We start from the raw sequence: 25,414 nt of genomic DNA, 5'->3' as shown, positions 1-25,414 counted from the left end.
GACACGATGCAGCTTGCAGCGGCCACTCCGGTGAATGATATCTGTTATTTGTCAAGTAGGGTGCCGTGCACAATCCTGATTTGACGGAGACAGACGTGAGAGCACGGAGGAACAACTGTGAAACTTCTGAAATGCCTGCTTCGCTGCCGCTGCTAGTGTGTGATCCAGAATCTCCGGAGGGGAAGGCCCCAAGTCCTCGGCTTTGCTTGTTGCTCGGCAGCTGGGGCGGGGTTGAAGCACTCGGCAGAGATGGTGCTCTGAGCTCGGTGTTAGAGGGCTGGTCGGAGGCTCCGTTTTCGGACGGACTCAGAGTCGGCTGCAGTCGGGTGCTTCCAATGCATCGGCAAGTTTGCGGCACTTCCGTCGGCGTGAGATGATGGGGCTATCGGGACTTGGAGACTTTTTTTTTACCGTGCCCATGGTCTGCTTTATCAAATTACGGTATTGCTTTGCACTGTTGTAACTATATGTTATAATTATGTGGTTTTATCAGTTTTATTCTTGGTTTGTCCTGTGTTTCTGTGATATCTTTCTGGAGGAACATGGTATCACTTTTCAATGCATGCATTTCTAAATGACAATAAATGAGGACTGAGTGTCCTCATAATCTAAAAAAACACTGCAAGGGAATTTGTCCCTTTAGAACAGAGATGAGCAGGAATTTCTTCAGCTGAAGTGTGTCGAATTTGTGGAACTGGTTGCCACAGTTGGCTGTAAAGTCAAGAATTTGGGTACGTTTGAAATGGAGGTTGATAGGTTCTTGATTAGACGGGCGTCAAAGGTTATGGGGAGAAAGCAGGAGAATGGGGCTCAGTGGGAAAATAAATTAGCCATGATAGAAAGGTGGAGTGGCCTAAATCTGCTCCTATGTGTAACACATGTGCAGCACCGGTCTTATTGCGTATGATTAGTCGCCACACTCTGCGAAAATCAAACTACAGGGTACTACTGCTTCTTCATATGGATGCTGTCTGGCCTGCTGCGTTCCACCAGCATTTTGTGTGTGTTGCCTGAATTTCCAGCATCTGCAGATCTCCTTGTGCTTGTGCTACAGAGCACTACACTAGGTGCGAGTATGCCATCAGAAGATGCTAGATATTGGAAGGAGGCAGTGAATAGAAAACACACACTTCTGGAGATAAGGTTTTTTTTTTAAAGAAAAAAAACAATATGTACAAAATATTCACATGAGCATGAAGAATTCAAAGTTCCAATACTCTGTTTAGGTTCCAAATCTTAGATACCAAACCAAAACAAATTCCTTTTTAATTAGAATCAGTGAGATTCCTCTATTACTCTAATCTCTCCAACTAATTAGATCTAGTGTTATTCCCTATTTAAAAGTTTACAGACTAAACTTTCCTTTTTACTTACCCTAGTTAGTTAGTTAGAAAACCAACTATAATTCCCGTTCTTAAGTATTTTAGTTAACTTCAATTTCAGTTTCAGGCAGTACGTTTAAATTCAAATTCAAAAATTATATATACACAGTTTAACTCCTTTCACGACAATTCTCCAACATCACAACTTTTAAACAAAGTAAATCTCATTCAGTAACTTATCGAAGTCTTTGCAAAAATAATCAGTTTTTGCAGCAAATCAAATTTGGATTCTTCAAATGAAAATAAACTTATACACCCAACTGTATTAAATCCTCGCATCATGAAACCATTTGTTCTCATGCTGGTTGGTTGAATCTTGGGTAGCTCGCCACCTTCTTTCTTGGTTCATTGGAATGAAATAGTTTATCATCCACGGCAAGTCAATTCAAAAACTTGTACAAAAACTCAGCCAAATCCCTCGATATGATTTCACAGAACTAATTCCCGACTACACGGTCGGGATCTTGGACACTCGTCTCTACCGATATTGTCTTATTAAGGCTGTTGCATGTTACAGCCGAATCTTCAATAAATCTTTTATCACTATTGTCTCTCCTCCAGAGGTTTCACCCTGAGGTCTGAGAGTTAGTAGGGTAAAGATACTCACTACTAATTCCACTCTTATCCACCCCTGTGGCAGCCATGCTTATTCTCGCATAGTGTTTTTTTCCAAATTCTCTTTTTTTTTAAAAAAAAATCAGTAAACCTCGTTTCATCCCTCTGCAGGTGGAGCTTTCTAACATTACATCTTTGGGTTTAATTAAACTGGGTTACATATGTCAGCTTGTATCGAAGAGCTAGATTCAATTCTAACCTCAGGCATAGTCTGTTTGGTATCCCTGTGACCGAGTGGCTTCCTTGCATATCACAAAGACAAGAGTGAGTAGTTAACTGGCCACTGTTCATTGCCCCTGGTATGTAGGTGAGTGATAGAACCAAGGAGATAGTTGATGAGACTATGGTAAAAATTAAAAAATAAGATAAACATAAAAGGCTGGTTGACTGTTGACATAAATAAGGTGGCTGAAAAAGCACAGAACCCTGTTTTCTCTCTGTGGCAATATAACAACACTTCTCTCACCTGCCTAAGATCCAGAACATGTGTGGCAGGTGGAAAGGTTAAATACAAGAATCAGCTAATGCTTTACTTTAAATTAAACCCACCATCACTTGCCCCTGCGGAAGGCCTCCCACTCATGCCCACAGTGTTCTGAGAGCACATTCCTCACTTCCACTCACTTTCCTGCTCCACCAGCGAAGGATGAGCCGCAGGAGTTCATTCCCGCCAGCACAAAGTAGTTCCTCACAGTTGCTGACTCTCCCATGATGCATCTCATGTCAGCAGTGAAGGACTCTGGACAGTTCACCAGCCGCAGGATCTCCGTGGTGTCCAAGGAGGGCATTCGCCTCAGCAATGCACCCAGCAGTGGCTCTGGGAACACAGGATGGTCATATCAGTTTGTGATGGTAGAGAGCTCCACATTACCCCTTCGCACACCCCTCTCACAGAGCCATTTGCTGCATCCTCCATCTTAGTGCCTCCTCTTTCTTGGATTGTAACCCCACCCTGCCCCCAAGAAGCCATTTCTCAAGTGAATATTATTAAGCTCAGTACTCCCCTCAAATGTCCAATTTCTGTTGAGTTTTAAAATTCGCAAAAATAAACCAATCATAATGTTGTAGGTACAACTACATATAGTAGCCTTGAAAGGGAAACAATCTATTTATTTTCAGGTGGGAAAAATCTGAGGTCATCCATTTTGAAAGAAAAAAGTCTGGAAGGCCGGGTACTCTAAAATGGCGGTGGTGTTCAAAGGGACTTGGGTACTCTTGTACACAAATCACTGAAATTTCACATACAGGTGTAGGAAGCAATTACATTTGGACCCAGTAAGTAACGCTCAGAATAACTCTACAGGCTTGATCTCACACCCAGGGAAAGACAGAGGGAGTGACAACAGGCTTCTGACTCAAGATGCTGTCTGTGCATAGTTTACAAATTGTCCTTACAACCACATGGTTTTCCTCTCACGTCCTTAAGATTTGCCATTAGGTAGGTTAATTACCCTCTATTGTAGGTGGGAACAAGAGAATCAAGGACTGATGGAGAGAGAAGAGAGAATTCATTAAAACAGGGAATGGGACTGATGGGATTGTTCTCTGAATTGTCATGGACCCAATACCCTGATTGACTCATGGGATGGGGGATGGTGGCGATGGAGCTTTCGCAATGAGAGAAGGTTAGGCCTCCTTGGAAGTGAACCTCTGGAATTCTCTGTTCAAGAGACCTATGGTGGCTTATCTGCTTAGTACACAAGACAGAAAGCATCAGTTTGAATACGAGGGAAATCAGGAGTATGGGGTAATGACAGAGAGCTGGAATATCCAATAGGATCGTGTTGAACAGAGGAAGAAATACCTATTGTCCTACTCCTACTTTGACATAACCCTAATATGTGGGCAGCACATTCATTCTCTGATAGATTGAAAAAAGCCCTTAGCATAATTGTCAACATTTTTAACACCTGCTTGACAATCTAATGATTTTTGTTTAAACGTCAGTTATAAACGACTTTCATCTTTTTCCAGTAGGGTTAAATAAGCACATAAAATTATAAAACTGATATAATTGCCGCCTGACAGCTGTGTTCCTCCACTATTTTGTGTGCATTGCCAAACACACACCTCAACGTGCCCAACTCAAGCGCACATCAAGCATGTTTGACTGTCCATTCACTATCCTTGCCCATCTGGCTCCCACTCACTTCCCAGCACCCCAGCACTCCCCAAATCCCAGGCTATATACCGTAGTGATCCCAATCTTCACGCATGTTCTGGAATTCAAGTTGGTTCCTGCCCTCTGTAAAAATAGGTTTGGGGTTCTTTTCAAAACCCCCAGACAGCATGCCACCCTGCCAGCTGCGGATATAGATCCTACCGTCAAGGTCCACGATCACTGGAAGAGAAAGAACAAGACAGCTGATCAGAAGACTCCATAGGATGTTAGGGGAAGGGAAAACTTAAAATAGTGTAGATGAGAACTTGGGCAAAACAACAACATAAACGGCAGCTTTGAAAAAAATGTCCTGAACATTATTACATATTTCTACTATGCAGTGCTGTTGAGAAACTTGTTTAATAGTAGAGACACAGTGGCTAGTCTGGTGAGCACCGGTGCTCCCTAGGGCTGTGTGCTTAGCCTGCTGCTGATGCATGACTGCATTGCTCGATTTAGTTCAAACTGAATCGTCAGTCTATTGATTGACAGTGGTTGGCCTCATCATCAGCGAGGACAGAGTGGAGGTAGAGTGGCTAGTAGAATAGTATGAGCACAATAACTTGAGTCTCAACGTGTACAAAAGCAAAGAGATGATTATGGACTTTAGTAAGGTGAGGCTGACCATTCCTTACTGCATGTACACAGTTCCTGCACAGAGAGAGTTAGAAGCACCAAGTTTCTGAGAGTGAACTTAACAGATGATCTCAACTGGTCTTCCAACACCACCTCTTTGGTCAAGAAAGCACAGCAGCATATCTACTTCCTGAGAAGATTGGGGCAAGTGAGGCTCTCCCCCCACCATTCTAACCAATGTTTACAGGAGCACTGAGTACCCTGAACAGCTGCATCACCAACGGGCATTGTAAGGCACCTGACCACAGGTCCTGTGAAGATTGCTGAGAGGGTCATTGGGGTCTCTCTTCTACCCATCAGATATTTATCAGGAGCGCTGCATAAGCAAGACCCTCAGTATTGTCAATTATCCCTCCCATCCATCTAACAACCTCTTTGACCCCCTACCATCAACCGGGAGGTCCTGTAGCATTAGGACAAGAACTGTTAAAACAGCTTCTTCCCCTGGGGATTAAAATTACTAAACTGCCTGCCACCACCCAGGTCTCATCATGAATGAAACACCAGTAGCGTTATACTGTTTACATTTTTAACTTGTGTTGTTAAATGCACCTTATTATTTGTTAATTTACTAGTAGTAATATTACTTTGTGTTATGTATGTGAGTTATATGTACTGTGTTGTGCACCTTGATCTGAAGGAACATTGTTTCATTTGGTGGTAAACATGTGTACATGTTGAATGACAATAAACTGAATATAAAATGGATATAACATATATACATAAGGCAGTCTAAAAGACTCCAAAAGCCACAACTGCAGCAGGAAAATGGAAGCACCAACCCCTGCAGGTTACCCTCTATGTCACACACCATCCTGATTGGGAATTTGATGAACTGTTCATCAAATATTTAAATATCTAATTAGCCACATGAATGGCACAGCTATTACAGCTGCTGTCTCACAGCTCCGGCAGCCAAGAGTTTGCGTGCTCTCCCTGCATCATAAAGGCATGTGGGTAAATTGCATATATTGTGGGGGTTATTGTAAATATGAGCAAATTTGATTTTAAAAAATGGGAGAAATCTAATTGGTAATTTGATGCTCAGCATAGAACTAAAAGTATGAAGGAACTATTTCAATGCTGAATGTATCACCCTACGTAACAACACTCTAACTAAAAGTTATACAATGAATTGGGTCCTGTTTCTGTGCTGCATCAGAGGAAGGTTGAAGGAAGCTTATGAGATGCTAACCTTCATTAGCCACAGCATAGAAGACAAGAATAAGGAGGTTATGAAACGTTTAGTTAGGCCATAACTGAGGTCAGGGTGGATTTCTAGTCACAAAACTATAGAAGAAGATGATGACATGTAGTGTATATGGATTTCAGCGAGGCATTTGACAAGGTACCCCATGCAAGGCTTATTGAGAAAGTAAGGCACATGGGATCCAAGGGGACATTGCTTTGTGGATTCAGAACTGGCTTGCCCACAGAAGGCAAAGAGTGGTTGTAGATGGGTCATATCCTGCATGGTGGTCAGTGACCAGTGGTGTGCCTCAGGGATCTGTGCTGAGACCGCTACTCTTTGTGATTTTTATAAATGACCTGGATGAGGAAGTGCAGGGATGGCTTAGTAAATATGCTGATGACACAAAGGTTGGAGGTGTTGTGGGTAGTGTGGAGGACTGTCAGAGGTTACAGCGGAATATTGATAGGATGCAAAACTGGGCTGAGAAGTGGCAGATGAAGCTCAACCCAAATAACTGAGGTGGTTCATTTTGGTAGGTCAAATATGATGGCAGAATATAGTATTAATCGTAACATCCTTTGCAGTGTGGAGGATCAGAGGGATCTTGGGGTCTGAGTCCACAGGACACTCAAAGCTGCTGCGCAGGTTGACTCTGTGGTTAAGGCGGCATACGGTGCATTGGGCTTCATCAATTGTAGGATTTAGTTTGGGAGCTGAGAGGTAATGTTGCAGCTATAGAGGACCCTGATCAGACCCCACTTGGAGTACTGTGCTCAATTCTGGTTGCCTCACTACAAGAAGGATGTGGAAAGGGTGCAGAAGAGATTTACAACGATGTTGCTTGGATTGGGGATCATGCCATATGAGAATAGGTTGAGTGAACTCAGCCTTTTCTCCTTGGAGTGGATGAGAAGTGACCTGATAGAGGTGTACAAGATGATGAGACGCATTGATCTTGTGGATAGTCAGAGGCTTTTTCCCCAGGGCTGAAATGGCTTGCACGAGAGGGCACAGTTTTAAGGTGCTTGGAAGTAGGTACAGAGGAGATGTCAGGGGTAAGTTTTTTTATGCAGAGAGTGGTGAGTGCATGGAATAGGCTGCCGGTGACGGTGGTGGAGGCAGTTACGATAGCATCTTTTAAGAGACTCTTGGATAGGCACATGCAGCTTAAAAAAATAGAGGGCTATGGGTAATCCTAGGTAATTTCTAAGGCAAGGACATGTTCAGCACAGCTTTGTGGGCCGAAGGGCCTGTATTGTGCTGTAGGTTTTCTATGTTTCTGTATTACACTGGGTAAGTACGGAGATTCACCAGGACTTTGCCTGGGATGGAACGTTTTAGTTATGATTAGATACAAGGTGGGATGTTTTCTTTTTAGAGGTGGTCCTGATTGAGGTATGCATAATTATCGGAAGGGGAGACAGTAGAAAATTTTTCCCCATAATAGGTGTCAAAAACTAGAGGACATCAGCTTAAGGTTGACTTGATCGCACTTAACGTCAACAGGATTAAGGTATGGGGGGGGGGATTTGGGGAAGAGGCGGGATAAGTGGGTTAGAGGGGGTCCAGGAGAGGCTTCTTTTCACCCAGAGGGTAGTTGCAGTACAGATTACACTGCCTGACTGGTGGTGAAAGCAAGTACTCTCCTAACATTAAAGCAACATCTAACACTTGAATCACCAAGGCACAGTAATCTGGAAACCAGGTATTAGTAAACGGGATTATTGGGTAATTGATGGTTGGCATGGATGTGGTAGACTGAAGGAATAGTTTTTGTACTGTGTGACTCTATTACTCTATAAAGGATATTTCAGAGCTTAGGAATAGGCAATAAATAGCAGACTATTTTTAGGAATACCACAACTAATACAAGTGTTTCTCTTTTGTCTAACACAGCAGGAAAAATCCAAGTGTTACAATGCACCATGCATCAGTGAAATATAGATTGGACAAGCTGGGACTGTTCCTCACTGTCAACAACTCAAACTGGAATTACTCCTTACAGGTAAAAAGGAAAGCACTTCCTTTAAAAGAAAGTTCTTATGGAGTTGTTCCTTCCTCACACTACAGTAGGCAGCAGCCCACTTTCCTTGGGTTGCTCCAAGATAAGGCGATGCCCTCCGTGCAACAGACCTTCAGTGGTATTTTACTGCACGAGAAAGGTCAAAAAATGTTTCAACTTTCGACTGCAGCACCTTAAGCAGAGTTATTTTGAATTCATCTCCAGTAGCACCACAAACTAGCCTTTCCCTTTAAGAAAATAGTGAAAGAAAAGATGTTTTTCATTTGGCCATTAGGTCTTCCTGGGTTAAATTGTTGGTACTTGTCTTAGGTGTTGATTCCAATGGTTTGATAAATACAAGAACTTGATTCAACTCTTATTATGCCTTTCGGTCCAGCTGGCTGGTTCAGATCTGGCCCCCACGCCCAGAACTGAAGAGCTTGAGCTTATGAGGGGAGACTGGATAGGACATAGCTTTTTTTCCTGAAGTGTAGGATATGGACTGGGGAGGAATGTAAAATCAAGAGAGGCATTGGTAAGGTAAATATTCAGTCTTTTCCACAGAGTAGGAGAGTCGAAAACTAAACAGCATATTGAAAGTGAGGGAGAAAATATTTAAAACAGACCTGAGGGGTAACTTCATTTTTTTTAAAAACAGACAGAATATAGGGGCATATGGAATGAGCTGCCAGATAAAATGGTAGAGGTGGGTACAATTACAACATTTTAAATTCATTTGAACAGGTACACGGATAAGAAAAGTTTAGAAGAATATGAGCCAAATACAAGCAAACTGAATCAGCCAAGTTGGACAACTTGGTCAGCATAGATGAATTGGGTACTATGTGCTGTATATTTCTATGACTCCTTAGGATGTAATGTTGAGGCTTTATAAAGCACTGGCGAGGCCTCACTTGGAGTATTGTGAGCAGGCTTGGGCTCCTTATTTAAGAAAGGATGTGCTGACATTTAAGGCTCACAAAAATTATTCTGGGATTGAAGGGCTTGTCATGTGAGGAACGTTTGATGGCTCTGGGCCTGCATTCACTGAATGAGGAATGAGGGTGACCTCATTGAAACCTATCAAATGTTGAATGGCCTTGATACCGAGTGGATGTGGAAAGAATGGTTCCTATGGTGGGGGAGTCTAAGACCAAAGGGCAACCTCAGAATACAGGGACATCCTTTTCGAATGGAGACGAGAAGGAATTTCTTTAGTCAGAGTGGTGAATCTGTGGAATATGTTGCTATAGGCAGCTGTGGAGGCCAAGTCTCCTGAAACATGATAACAAGCTTCAAGAAATCACACAGGATGAATATTTAATTACAATGTGAAGTTAACACCCTACCTGGCGAGTCAAGGGGTAGTGCCTGTTTGAGGGGTCGTGTCACCAGGTAAAAGTGCTCACAGGGATGCAACGGGACAGATACTGGCTCGGCACTTGCTAAACCAAGCTCATACGCCCACTAGCCAAAGACAAAGACAAAAATACCGTACAATGTTAGCTTCAGGCATTTTACTCACAAAAGCTAGACTCCAAGTATCTCAGCCAACTTACTCTTTTCGACATCCAATGCTAATGTTGAAGTCAAAGTCTAATATTGAAACAAACTGCTCTAACATCAATTAACAAATGGAGCAATCCACGAGCACCACTGATTGCAGTCAAATTAGGTACATGATAAAATTTAATTTACAACTGAGAATTAGGTACATGATTTAATTTACGACTGAGAATTAGGGTGAAATCCAAATCTGTCATATTCTGCAGCACAGGGAGTCAGATATAAAGGGGAGAGTCTCCCACCATCTATCCATGTAACACTTAACCTTTAATCCTTGAAGCATCTGCACCATGAGCTCAGGTTGGTCTCCCAGGCACTAAAGGCCACTATCAATACACATCTTCAAGCTACTTCACATCAATAAAAGCAACTGCATTTAAAATTTTAAAGGTAAAGGTGTAGAAAACTCAGGAATCTTCACAGATCTGCCCCAGGTTACATTAGCGTTCTGTTCTGAGAACTGTTCATAACCTGAATGGTGCAAAGGTCAGAAATGCAGCTGCCCAGCAATTTATTTTAATAAAAACATTGGCCAACCAACAGCAACGTGTAGTTAAACCACAGCATTTAACTCAAATTATAAAAATATTCAACAACCCCTACAAATTAAATGACCTGGTGAGAGATTTATATTAATTAAAAGAAACTTTAAAAGGTTGTGTTGGCTTACAGCCACCATTGAAATGTGCTCCATGTTAATTCCCTTGGTTTCCAGATGGCACGGGAAAGCACAGACTGAATTGCAGTCAGGAGTAGAAAACAGATAGTATCACACAGACCTACAGCTGGTCCAGTTCGCTTACCTGGCCTGCACAATTCACAAAGAATTCACACTCTAAGTGCCCTCTGTCAGTTTCTACTCCAGTTACATGACCATCCTCGACCATCACACGATTGACACTGGTGCCTTCATATATCTTGACACCTGAATTACATAACAGGTTAAATGAAAAACCAGATCTCACATTTCACCAATTTAAGTTCCAAGTAAAAGCAGGAGCAGGCCACTCAGCTGGTCATGTCTGCTCCTTCTGTAGACATGATAACAAATGGTCTTCTCTTTCACTGTCACTTTTCTGCACTAACTCCTTATCCCACCATTTCCCTGATACTCCAAAATCTATTGATCACACTCTTGAAAGTGTAACTGTCCTTGTTTGGGGAGGCCAGACTGAGTGCATTATTCCAGCTGCGGTACTATAAAACTGCAGTAAGACATCTCCACTTGTGCAGTCAATGTATTGTTTATTTTCCTAATGTCTTGCTTTACCTGCATATCAACTTTCACTGCTTCATGTACAAGGACACTTAAATCCCTCTGAACAACAAAACCTTACAATCTCTCAACATAATTCATCTTTCTACTTTTCTACCAAACTACATGGCCTCACAATTAACTGTTTTTATTAAATATCATATTGCATTTGTCATATTCACTTAGACTATCTGTATATCCTTGAAGCTACTCTGCAGTTCCCCCATAACCACTAAAATCACCAGTAAGCTTGGTTATTCTCTTTACTTGGACTTGTTCAAATCACCCACAGTGGATCGTATAGGAACCCCTGCATTATGGCTGCTCAGAAAATGGAAATTTGCTCTTAGAATTCACAAATCACAACACAAAAATTTGATATAAGGAATAAAATTAGTTCTCATGGAATGTATGTGAAAAAATATATACATAAACAATTTTCATCTTTCATTTCTTGATGCATTCGCAGATGATGTGGCTTTACATTAGGGGGGATATCCCTGCAGTATGGACCATCTTCTGGGAACACAACCCTGAGTAACGGTGGGGTCACCTGTCTGCAGTTAGGGTTCCAACACAAAGGCTTTGCAGCATCTTTCCTCATCATAGACTCCCAACCCCAAAATGACCCATTTATTCTCATTCATTAACCTTTACATCCACTCACCAATCCCCTATACACAGAGGAATATTAATCCAAACCCCATGTTATTTAAGTCTTCATATAAACCTCAGGTGGCAGTTTACTGAAGGCCTACTGAGTCCAAGTACATCATATCTACCCTGTTACAACCTCAAAACATATAGACATGCCTGTCAAATACAATTCTCCATTCACTTATCCGTGCTTCTGGTATGGTGTATTTTTCAGAATTACTGCATTTGCTTCAATTGCCCCTGCCCAATCCCATTTACCTACAAGTACTCTGTTACCACTCCCCCAATTTCAGCACTCCCTACAATTAATGTCATCTTAATGATCTACATATTCATATTTTCATTCCCTTCTTTGTTAAATAATGGACTTGTATTTACTTTCTTCCAATGTTTGGAAACTGCAGTCAGACCTCTGGAATTTTGAAAGATGACACACAGTACATCCAATATCTATACCTACCATATCATATCTATCTCTCTCTCCCTCCCCTCCCCTGGGGATTTACTGGCTTTCAATCCTATTCATTTCTTCAGTTATTTTTAACTAATTTTTATTTCCTTCAGTTCTTCTTTCATTCTAGATTGATTGTTCTACACTATTGCAAGATTTTCCAGATCTGCATCAGCAGACAAAATATTTGTTTCACTCTTCGCCTATTTCCTCATTTTAAAATATACGCAATTTTCCTTGCCTCAGAGTGCCAGATACTTCTGCTTAAATTTTCCTTATCCATAGAGTTTATACAATCTGCTTTGGTTTTTCTTGCAAAAATACTTCTGTATTTCACCTTCGCTTTCCTTACTAATGTATGGTCTACCATGCTGAGTTCTGAAAGAGAGAGAGATTTAGGGAGGAAATTCCACAACATTCCTAGCAGGTAAAGCCAGTGATGATCAAAGTCAGAGGTCAGAACCAAAGCAGAAAATTTATATTAACGCATTCCAACAATCAAGAAAATTAGAGGGAGGGAGGGAATTTGTAAATTGTAGAAACAAATATTGGAGTTGATGATAGCAATGTGTTTGAGGGTGGGCAGAGTAGAGGGTGGACAGCGGAGCAACCCACCCATCAAGAGTAGTAGCTCTTGAGTAATAACTGTGGTTAACTTTGAACTCGGGTTCATAAGGTAGGGATGCAATCTAATATTTACCTGAGGGAGATTTATTAAAAATAAAAAAACATGCTTAATACCAGAGGCAAGAAAGATAACCCATTGTCTAGAAATCAAGTCATTAATAAAATAAGCTGAATTGCATCACTCATCATTAGAAAATAATCAAATTGAAATGATTTGTAAACCCACCACTGTTTACAGCAACTCTTGCCAGTGCCTGAGCAACATCTGGTGGTGAGATGACAGCATCCCCTGGGACATGCATTGCTCCAACCAGGTCATGGATGTTCACTAGATGGTGTAGTTGTGCTACTTGCTTTGGACTGATGATGTCACAGGCAATTCCCATAACCCTGACAACATACATGAATGACACATTTAACACTTCCAACAAGCAACACACATACCTAAAAGACATTGAGCAAATTACTGTGTTCTACGCATATAATTGTATAGGACTTACTATGATGGACTATCACATTTTGCTGAATTAACTTTTAACTAATGTGAACACATAATTAATGTGTGAATGTCATTCACAGAAGACTTTTTACAACAAACTCTTGGACTAACAGGATCTGTTGAACTGCTTATCAGAGAACTAATCAAACCTCAGAAGATCAGTCAGTTCTGTTAGCCACTGCTCTTGAATTCTCTCACTGACATACAGTATATCACATTATGCTCGGGAGAGAGGACAATTGGTCTGCTCATTGCCAGTCCTATCCGCTGGTCCACTGGCACTCCCATTCACTGGTCTTTAGGTACATGACAGTGATGAGATTTGTACACATTATCCTCTCTCCACTCCAAGGGGAAATATCCAGCTTCACTGCAGCCAGAACCAAGAGGAATTTGGTAATGAAGATAGGAGTTGCTCCCCACACGAGTTTTCAGAAATTAATACTAGATCCACCCTTGATGGCGGTGTACACAATGCAGGCCAATGAATAAATGATGCTCTTTGGAAAGGAGTGTTATGGTTACATTTAGTGTACAATTTAGAATCTACATTCAATGATAAGGTATTCATGTATTTTCCTATAATGATCTGATCTCCGCTGTGTCTACAAAGCTGAGTCTCTAAACAAAGTCTATTGAATTAACTGGTGAACACAGAGCTTTTAACAGCAGGCCATGCAAAGGTATGCAATTATCACCAAAAATCAGGTTTTCCTGTTTCAATGTAATCCACCCATATTTTGATCAGGTGGATCCATTTTAAAATTCTTGCAACCCAACTGTAAAGCTCTGATTGGATTAATGCTCTAAATTGTACTGCATCCACCGTTTAGTCAGCTGTTAATAGTAGCCCTGCCAATGATCACAATGTAGGCACTTTATGAGGTATTCTGCCTGCATGATTATTACCATTATATGCTCTTACAGGACATACAAGTATATTAAGCAATCTGCAATTTGTTTTTACTTACTGTAATCGGGAAACAAGACGGCGCAATGAGATAAGTCGATCCTGTGTCTGAGCTAGTGAGATTGATCCAGTTTGCACATAACCTGGCAAAGGCAAATAAAGATCAGTTTGAAGCTACAATTCTGCACACACTCACTGTAACAGGAACCTTGTAACCAGTCCTCACGAAAGTAAACATTGAGAGCAAATAAACACAGGAGGCGTTAAAAAGAAACATTGCAACCACTCCCCAGTAACATACTTGAACAATGTTAGCAGAAGCACAACAGGCATCTGACGCTATATAATCGTAAAGGATAATATACAGCATAAAAATAGGTCTTTCAGCCAACCTTGTCCACACTAAGCGTGATGCCTTTCCATGCTGTATTCGGCCTGTATCATCTATGCCTTCCCTATCTAAGTACCTGGCATCATAAATATTGCACATGTATCTATCTTCAAAAATGCCAAAAAAGTCTTACCGGTGTCGATGCCAGTTTCTTGTGCCAAATGCTGATAAAGTTTATTTGAATAGTCTGCCATCAGGGTTTCTATGCCAATATGCTTGACAGTGCTTACAATGCCACCACAAAGACGGGTAGTTCCTCCAGCTAACCTGCCAACATTAAAAAACAATGACGTCTCAGTGAAATGCCAAAGGAACACAGGCTGGCTGAGGATCATCCATTACTCCCATCTCCTCCCAAACCATGCTTAAAACACAATGAGGCTAATCATGCACAGCTCTATACAGCACATTGTCTGAAAATATCTTCATTAATTGAAACATAAAGCAGCAAAATAAAGATATTAACGGAAATAAATATGGGGATATGCATCCCATTGACCAACTAGATCCCAGTAGTCGTGGTGCACAAAGGTACAGTTAAGGGGGGAAAAAAATTGGGAGGAAGTTCTATAGGCCAAATTTAGGGAGTTAGGAGAGAAATTAAAAGGACCTCAAAAGGTAATAATCTCAGGATTGCTACCTGTGCACCATGCTAGTCAGAGTAGGAACGGCAGCATAGTTCATCCAGACAACCTGTTCATGTTCTATACCTTCACAGTATGGTCCGGGTCAATTTTGACCCAGCCCAAGAATCCCCTCATAACGAGTGGCTATACCAAATTTTGAACCACAGATCTATTTAGAATGTACAAATAGCCTATCTGACATTAATAAATGGGTGATTAATCCTTAATTAATGCTTCAGAGATCTAAAATCCATTTCAATAGATACGGGTCAAATTTGACCCGGAACAGCTTCAATGTACAAAAATTTGTAGCACCTGTACAAAAGTATAACATTTTTAAATATTTTCATTTTTGCGCATTTTGGGTCATCAAATTTCGGTTTTAAAAAATGGCATTTAGGGTGTTTTTACTGCTGTCAAATTTGACCCGAACAGTATGTATGTGAGCAGTCATGCAGGAGGGAATGTTTCAGATTTTTGGGGCAATGAACTGCACCTGGGGAGTGTGATTAATAGGATGCATCCCAGGGTACTGAAAGAAATGGCAGTTATAGTAAAGACGTTTGTGATGATATACGAAAATTCTCTGGACTCTGGACAGACCCCAATGGATTGGAAGACAGTGAATGTCATACCACTGTTTAAAAAACTGCTGCAAGCAAAAGGTGGACAGCTAAAGGTCATATAACTTCACATCTGAAGTCGGGAAACTGCTTGAAGCTATCTTTAAGGAAGCAATAGTGAAACATCCGGCAGACAGCATGGATTCATGAATCAACACACATAAAATTTGCTGGTGAACGCAGTAGGCCAGGCAGCATCTCAAGGAAGAGGTAGAGATTCATGAATGATAGACAGGTCCTGTTTGACAAATTAAGGTTCTTTGAGGATATAATAAGGACAGTGGATAGTGGGAAACAGATGGATGTGATGAACTTGGATTTCCAGAAGGCATTTGATAAGGTGCCGCATAAAAAACTTATGTAAGATAAGGAAGCATGGAGTTGGGAATAATGCATTAGCATGGATAGAGGATCTGTTAATCTACAGAGGTGCTGAGTTGGGATAAATGGGTGTTGGCAGACAATGACAAGCATGGACTGATGCTGGGCAAGCAACTGCTCAAGATATACATTAGCAATTTGGAAGAAGGGACCAATTGTAGCAGATCTAAGTTTGCTGATGAAACCAGATTGAGTGGAAAAGAAAATTGTTTCGAGGATGAGAAGGGTAAGTAAAGTCTGCAGAGATAGATTAAATGAGTGGGCATGGTTCTGGCAGATGGATGGTAACACTGGTAAATATGAGGTCATCCACTTTAGAAGGAAAAAAATAGAAGATCAGATTATTTAAATGGTGAAAGATTGCAGCACGCTGTTCTGCAGAGGGACTTGTACATGAATCACAAAAGGTTGGTATGCAGGTGAAATTGGTTGCCTAAAACCACAGTCTGTGCGGATTGGTGATAACATCTCCTCCTCACTGACGATCAACACTGGTGCACTTCAGGGGTGTGTGCTTAACCCACTGCTCTACTCTTTCTATACCCATGACTGTGTAGCTAGGCATAGCTCAAATACCATCTATAAATTTGCTGATGATTGTTGGTAGAATCTCAGGTGGTGACGAGAGGGTGTATAATGAAATATGTCAACTAGTAGAGTGCTGTCACAGCAACAACCTGACACTCAACGTCAGTAATTCAAAAGGGCTGATTGTGGACTTCAGGAAGGGTAAGACGAAAGAACACGTACCAATCCTCATGGAGGGATCAGAAATGGAGACAGTGAGCAGTTTCAAGTTCCTGGGTGTCAAAATCTCTGAGGATCTAACCTGGTCCCAACACATCGATGCAGTTATAAAGAAGGTAAGACAGTGGCTATACTTCATTAGGAGTTTGAAGAGATTTGGCATGGCAACAAATACACTCAGAACCTTCTATAGAAAAAGCTGCAGAAGATTGTGAACACAGCCCAGCACATCACACAAACCAATCTTCCATCCTTGGACTCACTTTACACCGCACGCTGTCGGAGCAGCACTGCCAAGATAATCAAGGACACTACCCACCCAGCCAACACACTTTTCGTCCCTCTTCCCTCCGGGAGAAGGCTCAGGAGCTTGACGACTCGTACAGCCAGATTTGGGAACGGCTTCTTTCCAACTGTGATAAGACTGCTGAACAGATCCTGACCCGGATCTGGGCCATACCCTCCAAATATCCGGACCGGCCTATCGGTTTTTTTGCACCACCTTACTTTCCCTTTTCTATTTTCTATTTATGATTTATAATTTAAATTTTTAATATTTACTATCCATTTGTACTCCAGGGAGCACAAAGAGCAGAATCAAATATCGCTGTGATGATTGTACGCTCTAGTCTCAATTGTTTGGCGCCAATAAAGTATAAAGTAAAAGTAGATATATCGTGGAAGGCATTCTGACAGGCTGCATCACTGTCTGGTATGGGAGGGGCTACTGCACAGGACCGAAAGAAGCTGCAGAGTGTTGTAAATTTAGTCAGCTCCATCTTGGGTACTAGCCTACAAAGTACCCAGGATATCTTTAAGGAGTGGTGTCTCAGAAAGGCGGCATCCATTATTAAGGACCTCTAGCACCCAGGGCATGCCCTTTTCTCTCTATTACCATGAGGTAGGGGGTACTGAAGCCTGAAGGCACACACTCAGCAATTCAGGAACAGCTTCTTCCCCTCTGCCATCTGATTCCTAAATAGACATTGAACCCTTGGACACTACCTCACTTTTTTTTAATATTATTTGTTTTTTGCATGATTTTTAATCTATTCAATATACGTATACTTTATTTACTTCTTTTTTTCTTCTTCTATATTATGTATTGCATTGAACAGCTGCTGCTGCTAAGTTAACAAATTTCACGACACATGCAGGTGATAATAAACCTGATTCTGAAATGGAACGTTGGCCTTCATTCCTAGAGAGATTACAGTATGCAGAAACTGTGCAGGGGCCACATCAGAAATATAGTTCTGGTCTCCTTACATAATAAAATACATACTAACTTTGGAGGCAGTGCAGAGGAGGTTCACAAGGTTGATTCTGGAGGTGAAAAGGTTAGCCTAGCAGGAGAGATTGAGTTGCCTGAGGTTATACTCCCTGGAATTCAGAAGAATAAGAGGGGGTCTTATAGAAACATAAAATTATGAAAATGATAAATGAGAAAGAGGTCAGAAAGTTGTTCCCACCATTGAGTCCAGAACTAAAGGATATGGCCTCAAGGTTCGCAGGAATAGATTTAGGACGTAAATAAGAAAAAACTGATTTCCTTGGAGAGTAGTGAATCTGTGGAATTTTTTTTGCCCTGGGAAGCAGTAGAGGCAAGCCCATTAAATATATTTAAGATACAGTTTGATATATTTTTGCGTAGCAGAGGGATTTGCAAAAGAGGCTGCGGGGCAAAGACAGGTAGGCGGAGGTGAGTGGACAGCCAAATGAGTCATGATCTTATTGAATGGTAGAGCAGGCTTAATGGGCCAAATGGCCTACTGCAGCTCCTATTTATTTTGTTCTTATCCCACTAATTCAATTAAAACACTTGTCAACATTCACACACAAAGTCAGTGAGCAGCTAGATATTTCTGGTTCAAATTTGAACTTTAGTTGACAGTGGATCTTAGAAACTCAGTGCCAACTTTACCAAGGAACTTTGAAATTAATCAGACCAGCGGCTCATAAACCTATATACTAATTCACAAGTTGATGCTAATGACCTGTATCTATTCCATGTTTATTCTTGATTAAGTTTAGCCCTCATCACTTAGTACAGCTGCTACAATATGGAACTGTGAAACCAAAGAATTTATTACTGTCATTGAACCCTACCAAAATATTGCCTTCCAATAATGGTCTTGACAGGTTCCAAACAAAATTACATTGTGCATGCACTGTATTAGTATAATATAGTTTATTAGTATAATGAGTTTAGACAAATGTGCCACAATTAGCTTGCTCAATATAAAAGCTTCTTTGTTAGCTTAGCAATAAATTTACCATACCGCTTGATCAAAATACACAAACAATAATAGGTCATGGTTACAATGCATTGTTCAGCTTAAGAATCTCAAATAACCCAGTGAAAATGTAAAAAAAACTGCAGATACAGAAAATTTGAAATAGAAACACAAAACACCAGATGTACTCAGCAGGTCAGGCAGCACCTATGCAGAGAAACACTATTCATAGGCAAAGGGTCTTGGATGTGAAACATGAACTCCATTTCCCTTTCTAGTTACCACCTCACTTGCTGGGCTTTACCAGCACTTTCTGTTTTATTTCAAAGTCAAATCGTATGAGAAATAAAAACGACAGCATCATCACTGGATGAAGGAAGGTAGGGAAAGAATGTGAGGCAGATGATGTTAGCCAGAATCCACATTCTTACTAAGCTGGCAATCCCCTTGCACTGTTGCACAATACAAGTATTTTTGAGGGAGGGGTCAGGAAAGTGGAGGTTCTCTCCAACCCCCCTCATTCACCTTCCTGTGTTTACAATCCTTCAGGCAAATTAGATTAGATTCAACTTTATTGTCATTGTGCCGAGTACAGATACAAAGTCAATGAAATGCAATTAGCATTTGACCAGAAGTGCAAAAGAATAGTATTATTTACAAAATAACAGTGAATAAAAAGTGCACACAAATATAAAAGTACTGAGACAATACAATATGGGTGCAATACTGCTTAGCGCTGTGATGTGAGGTTTAGCAGTCACAGGCTCAGGGAAGAAGCTCTTCCTGAGTCTGCTGGCGCGGGAGCGGAGGCTCCTGTAGCGCCTACCGGGTGGGAGGAGAGTAAAAATTCCATGGTTAGGGTGAAATGCATCCTTGATAATGCTTTTCGCCCTGCCCAGGCAGCGTTTATGGTAGATGTTCTCAATGGTGGGCAATTGGGTGCCGATAATCCGCTGGGCAGTTTTCACCACCTGCTTTGCGGTCCGATACGGGACAATTGCCATACCACACTGAGATGCAGCTGGTGAGTATGCTCTCAATGGTACAGCGGTAAAAGTCCGTCAGTATCCTGGGACGGAGATGAGCTTTCTTGATGCTCCATAGGAAATAAAGGCAATATTGCGCCTTTTTGATCAGGATAGAGGTGCTCAGGGACCAGGTGAGATCATCAGAAATGTGGACACCAAGGAATTTGAAGCTTGATACACGCTCCACTACAGCTCTGTTGATGTGGATGGGGAGATGAGTGTGGCTCCTAGCATGCCTGAAGTCCACAATAACTTCAGTTGAATGGAACCAAAAGCAAACATGTAGCCTGGACAATCTTGGCCTCTCTAATCCCTGGAGTTTGGTACAGCTGCCAGAAAGGCTTTGAGAAAGGGTCACAATTGCCCCCACATACAGACCCTCATACATTCCTCTCTGAATTATTGATTATAGAATTATGCAAAATGAAAACTTGATGACACACTGATTTCATTCAAGGTGTAGGACACATCTAACATGTTGAAGAGAGATGATATGGACGCGATAGGAGGTGAGAACCTTGAAACAACAACCATCACTAAAGAGGTAGTGCTGAACAAACTTGTGGGCCTAAAGATAGACAAGTCTATGGAATACATCCAAGGGTACTGAAAAACATGGCAGAGTTTATAGTTGAGGCTTTGGTGATAATTTACCAAAATTCTCTGGACTCTGGGCAGGTCCTGGTGATCAGAAGGCAGCGAATGCCATGCCACTGTTCAAAAAGGATGAAGGCAGGTAATCATAGGCCAGTTAGTTTAACATCTGTAGTTGGGAAAATGCTTGAAGCTATCATTAAAGAAGAGATAGTGAGGCACCTAGAAAGAAATGGATCCATCAGGTAGACACAGCATGGATTCAGCAAAGGCAGGTCCTGTCTGACAAACTTACTGGAGTTCTTTGAGAAAATAACAAGTGCAGTGTTTAGAGGGGAACGGATGGACTTTACTTACTTGGATTTCCAGAAGGCATTTGATAAGGTGCCACATAAAAGACATCCATAAGATAAGGATGCATAGAGCTGGGGGTGATGTATTAGCATGGATAGAGGATTGGATAACTAATAGAAAGCAGAGTCGGAATACATGTGTGTTTCTTTGGTGGCAATCTGCGATGAGTGGTGTGCTGTAGGGGTCGGTGCTGGGCCGGCAACTGCTCACAATATACATTAACAATTTGGAAGTGAGTGTATCCAAGTTTGCTGATGACACTAAACTGACTGGAAAAGCAAATTGTGCAGAGGACACAGACAGTCTGCAGAAAGATACAGCTAGGTTAAGGGTCTGTCAGATGTTGGTAAATATGAGGGAAGATCAAACTATTATTTAAATGGTAAAAGATTGCAGTATGCTGCTGTACAGAAGGACTTGGGAGAGCTTGTGCATGAATCGCAAAACATTGGTTTGCAGGAGCTGCAGGCTATCAACAAGGCAAATGGAATGTTGGCCTTTATTGCTAGAGGGATTGAATTTAAGAGCAGGGAGGTTATGCTGCAAATGTACAGGGTACTGGTGAGGCTGCACTTGGAGTATTGCATGCAGTTCTGGTCTCCTTACTTGAAGGATATACTGGCTTTGGAGACGGTGCAGAGGAGGTTCACCAGGTTGATTCCAGAGATGAGGGGGTTAGACTATGAGTCACCTTGGACTGTACTCGCTGGAAATCAGAAGAATGAGAGATCTTATAGAAACATATAAAATTATGAAAGGGATAGATAAGATAGAGGCAGGAAAGTTGTTTCCACTGGTAGGTTAGACTAGAACTAGGGGATATTGCCTCAAAATTTGGGGGAGTAAATTTAGGACAGAGATGAGGAGGAACTTTTTTCCTAAAGAGTGGTGAATCTGTGGAATTCTCTGCCCAATGAAGCAGTGGAGGGTACCTCAGTAAATTTACTTAAGACAAGGTTGGTTAGAGTTATGCATAGTAGGGGAATTAAGGGTTATGGGAACAGGCAGGTAGGTGGAGATGAATCCATGGCCCGATCAGCCATGATCTTATTGAATGGCAAAGCAGGCTCAACGGGCCAGATGGCCTACTCCTGCTCCTATTTCTTAATGAAAATTTTATAAGCAAATATAACAGTGAATGGTGAAATATGACTGCAGTGTGTTACAGTTGAAGGCCATCACATCAATGTACACCAAGGAGACTTAGCACTACTGTAAAAACTGCTCAGGCAAGTTAATCATGGAAACTATGTAAGAGAAAAAATGCTGTTAAGTCAATATGTGTATTATGCACATAATTTTTATTTACATAGAGATACAGTGCAGAACAGGCCCTTCTGACCTAACGAGCTGCACCACCCAGTAACCGACCTATTTAACCTCAACCTAATCACAGGGCAATTTATAATGACCAATTAACCAGTACATCTTTGAATGTGGGAAGAAACCTAGATGTTCGTGGGGTGAACACAGAAACGTCTTGTAGACAGAATGTTCTGTCTTAAACTGCAAATTTTGTACTGTAGTATGCAATTTAAATTTCATGAATAAATTACGGTCCTGGAAAATTTTATTTCACCACAGGAGACATCATAGGCAGTCTAATTCAGACTTCACCTACCGAATGTCCACACGCTCAGTGAGATGTAATGAAACAGTAACTTGGTTTATATGCTCCCTTCCTGCCAGATTCAAATTAGCTTCCTCTGCCCAAATGAGGCATCATACCCAATATTCTGATTAGGAGACTACTTTACATGATTTATACACCTGCAGTGTTCCTTATATATTAAACAAAAGATAATGGCAATTTTAAAATAGCGTAATAATACTGAAACAGAAGGCAAATCATACGCTTTGTTTACATTTTCCCATTTTAATTGTATCAGAATTCTATTATTGATTCTATTTTATTTTTGTTCTACTATGAATGCTGGCAAGAAAATGAATCTCAGGGTAATAAATGGTGACATACAAGTACTTCGATTTACCTTAGACTTTGGTCAGTGCCTTTCCCTTGCATAAGCATTACATGACTCTACATTACCTTCCCATCAGCAGGTACCAAAAGATCTTTTTTTTAACAGTTTGGACAGCTGCACTTTCTTTTCTTACCGTCCTTGCTCCAGCAACACAACATCATTCCACCCGAGCTTGGAGAGGTGATACGCCACCGAAGACCCTACAATCCCTCCACCACAGATCACCACATGGGCCTGACTAGGCAACGGCCTCACGCTTGACTCGGGTGCAGTCGAGCTGCTCCTCTGGCACTTGCTTGACAAGTGGTACTGCAAGGGCCGGACAACATCTGATATCAGGCGGGGAAACATCTCAGGCAGGAGGCAGCTCCATCTTGCCACAGAACAGTTCCTCATTGTTCAGTGAGAGATAGATTGCTGTACACTTATATCTGAAAGGCAATTTTCAAGAAAAAACTTGCATTTAAATAATAGAGAAAATATTCCATGAAAATCAAATTTTAAAAAAAACTATAGATGTTGAAAATGTAAAAAATAAACAGAAAATGCTGGAAAAAATATTTAGCTCAGGAAACATCTGTGGGAGGAAAAACAGTCATAGATCAACTTAATTCAGTATACGTACATTTACATGCATTAGGAATTTGCTGTGGTGTGTTGGCAGATCATAGAAACATAGAAAATAGGTGCAGGAGTAGGCCATTCGGCCCTTCGAGCCTGCACCGCCATTCATTATGATCATGGCTGATCATCCAACTCAGAACCCTACCCCAACAACAAAAATATTCAATAATTATAACAATAAAAATCTATTTCAAAATAAACTTAGAGATTAAAGTATGGATGTGGATTAAAATGTGCATAAATACATATTAATATTTCAGATGAAAGATTATTCTTCCAGGCTTGAAATGTTAACTGGTTCTCATTCCATGGACTCTGCATGGCCTGCTAAGTTTCCCAGTAAACATTTCAGATAGAACTGCTGATTTTTCCCTCTCTTCACAGAGGCTGTCCGAATTATTGAGTACCTCCAGTTTTTTTTTTTTGCCTTTATCACAAATTTCCAGAACCCATAAAAAGTAAAACATGACGTGCCAAACCAACATAAAGCTGCACTTATCTTACAAAGGTTAGAATCGAACCAAACTTGTGGCAGGTGACAGATTGATCAAAGGAGTTCACTGTCAACAGAAAGGTTGTGGGGAACGGGAATGACACAAGAATAATTCCAGGAAACGAAAGGATTAACATATGCGGGACGTTCTCTGTAGCAAGAAGCAGGAGAAGAGAGAGGGGGGCGCGGCCATGGGAGCTTTGAGAGACTTAGAAGTGACTAACCTTTAAAATTCCTGCTCCGAACCGATGGCATTGTGCCTCTCAATTCACAGTTACCGACTTCCATTGCACTCTTTCCACCACCCGGACCCACTGCATCCTGCCTCAGGACCCACAGCCATAGCGACCAGGGGCCCGGCCCGGCCCTCTCGACGCTGTCATTCACTCCAGCCCCGCCCGGCGCCCTCCACACCACCCTTCACTTACCCGTGGACCAAGCTGGGCCACCCAAGAGCGAGCAGACAGGCCTCGTTTCCACCCCCAATCTCGTCGCCACTACATGACCTGTTCCACCGCGACTTCACCCTCAACATTTCCCGTCGGCTTCAACCTCACGCCGCATGACTCCTGACGTAACCACGCAGGCCCCGCCCCAACAGCGCGGCGTGCACTGTGGATGGAGAATCCCATCCCTTTCTCCGCCTCCGGCTGAGATGATAGGCAGGTTGAGCTAAAGTGTGAAAGGGGACTTGAAACAGAAAGCTGATGTTGAAAACTTGTAAGAGAGAAAATGAATGAAAGATTCATAGGTGAGGCAACATTCATAGACAGAGAAACCTTGGCTGCTCTATAGAAGGGCATTGACCTCAATTCTTTCGCTCCTCATTGCTAACCTCTTCCAGTATCTTCTCTTTTTGTTCAGGTAAGGCATTTTCTTGGAGACCATGACTTCTTTCTGCTCCATTTCTGATAAATCTAGTGTGGGATCTGAAGACTCTGCTACAGTTAGGGAGATGGAAAGGGTTTTTGGGCAGTAGTTTGGGAGGCGGCATACTAGTACATATTTCAGTTTCGATTTATGCATACTCTCAATTTAGGGAATAAGGTGGAACTTTCTGGTTGGTTGCCGGTGAGTGGTGGTGTTCCGCAGGGGTTAGTATTAGGACCGCTTCTTTTCACGTTATATGTGAATGATTTGGATGACAAAATTTTAGGTTTTTGTGGCCAAGTTTGCAGACGATACAAAGGTAGGTGAAGGGGCACGTAGTGTCGAGGAAGCAAGGAGTCAGTTTGGGAGAATGGGTAAAGATATGGCAGATGAAATAGGGTATGGACATGCACTTTGGTAGAAGGAATAAAGGGGCTAGTTATTTTCTAAACGGGGAGAAAATTCAAAAATCAGAGGTACAAAGGGACTTGGAAGTCTTGTGCAGGATTCC

General features: G+C 41.6%; 1 protein-coding gene across 5 annotated transcripts in view; it reads right to left on the bottom strand.

Annotated features, from left to right (window-relative positions):
- The window catches only part of pdpr (pyruvate dehydrogenase phosphatase regulatory subunit), a 57,668-nt gene extending 33,069 nt beyond the window's left edge, over positions 1-24,599 (bottom strand). Inside the window, exons 1-9 of one of the 5 annotated variants that reach the window (XM_072279382.1) lie at positions 24,462-24,599; positions 23,050-23,347; positions 14,478-14,611; positions 14,015-14,096; positions 12,771-12,934; positions 10,358-10,479; positions 9,338-9,455; positions 4,189-4,338; positions 2,622-2,814 (exon numbers count right to left, since the gene is read on the bottom strand). In XM_072279382.1, coding sequence (XP_072135483.1) covers positions 2,622-2,814; positions 4,189-4,338; positions 9,338-9,455; positions 10,358-10,479; positions 12,771-12,934; positions 14,015-14,096; positions 14,478-14,611; positions 23,050-23,312 — 1,226 coding nt within the window. In that variant the 5' untranslated portion in view covers positions 23,313-23,347; positions 24,462-24,599. Of the gene's footprint in view, positions 1-2,546; positions 2,815-4,188; positions 4,339-9,337; positions 9,456-10,357; positions 10,480-12,770; positions 12,935-14,014; positions 14,097-14,477; positions 14,612-23,049; positions 23,348-24,257; positions 24,406-24,461 lie in introns of those variants that run through there. The other 4 variants (XM_072279383.1, XM_072279384.1, XM_072279385.1 and 1 more) reach the window with 4 other exon arrangements.
- Between the last annotated feature and the right edge of the window lie 815 nt (positions 24,600-25,414).

The sequence above is a fragment of the Mobula birostris genome, chromosome 15 (assembly GCF_030028105.1).
Source record: "Mobula birostris isolate sMobBir1 chromosome 15, sMobBir1.hap1, whole genome shotgun sequence".
In the NCBI taxonomy this organism is placed as follows: Eukaryota; Metazoa; Chordata; class Chondrichthyes; order Myliobatiformes; family Myliobatidae; genus Mobula; species Mobula birostris.
The sequence above is the reverse complement of the archived record's forward strand: the minus strand, read 5'-3'. Positions and strand labels throughout refer to the sequence as shown.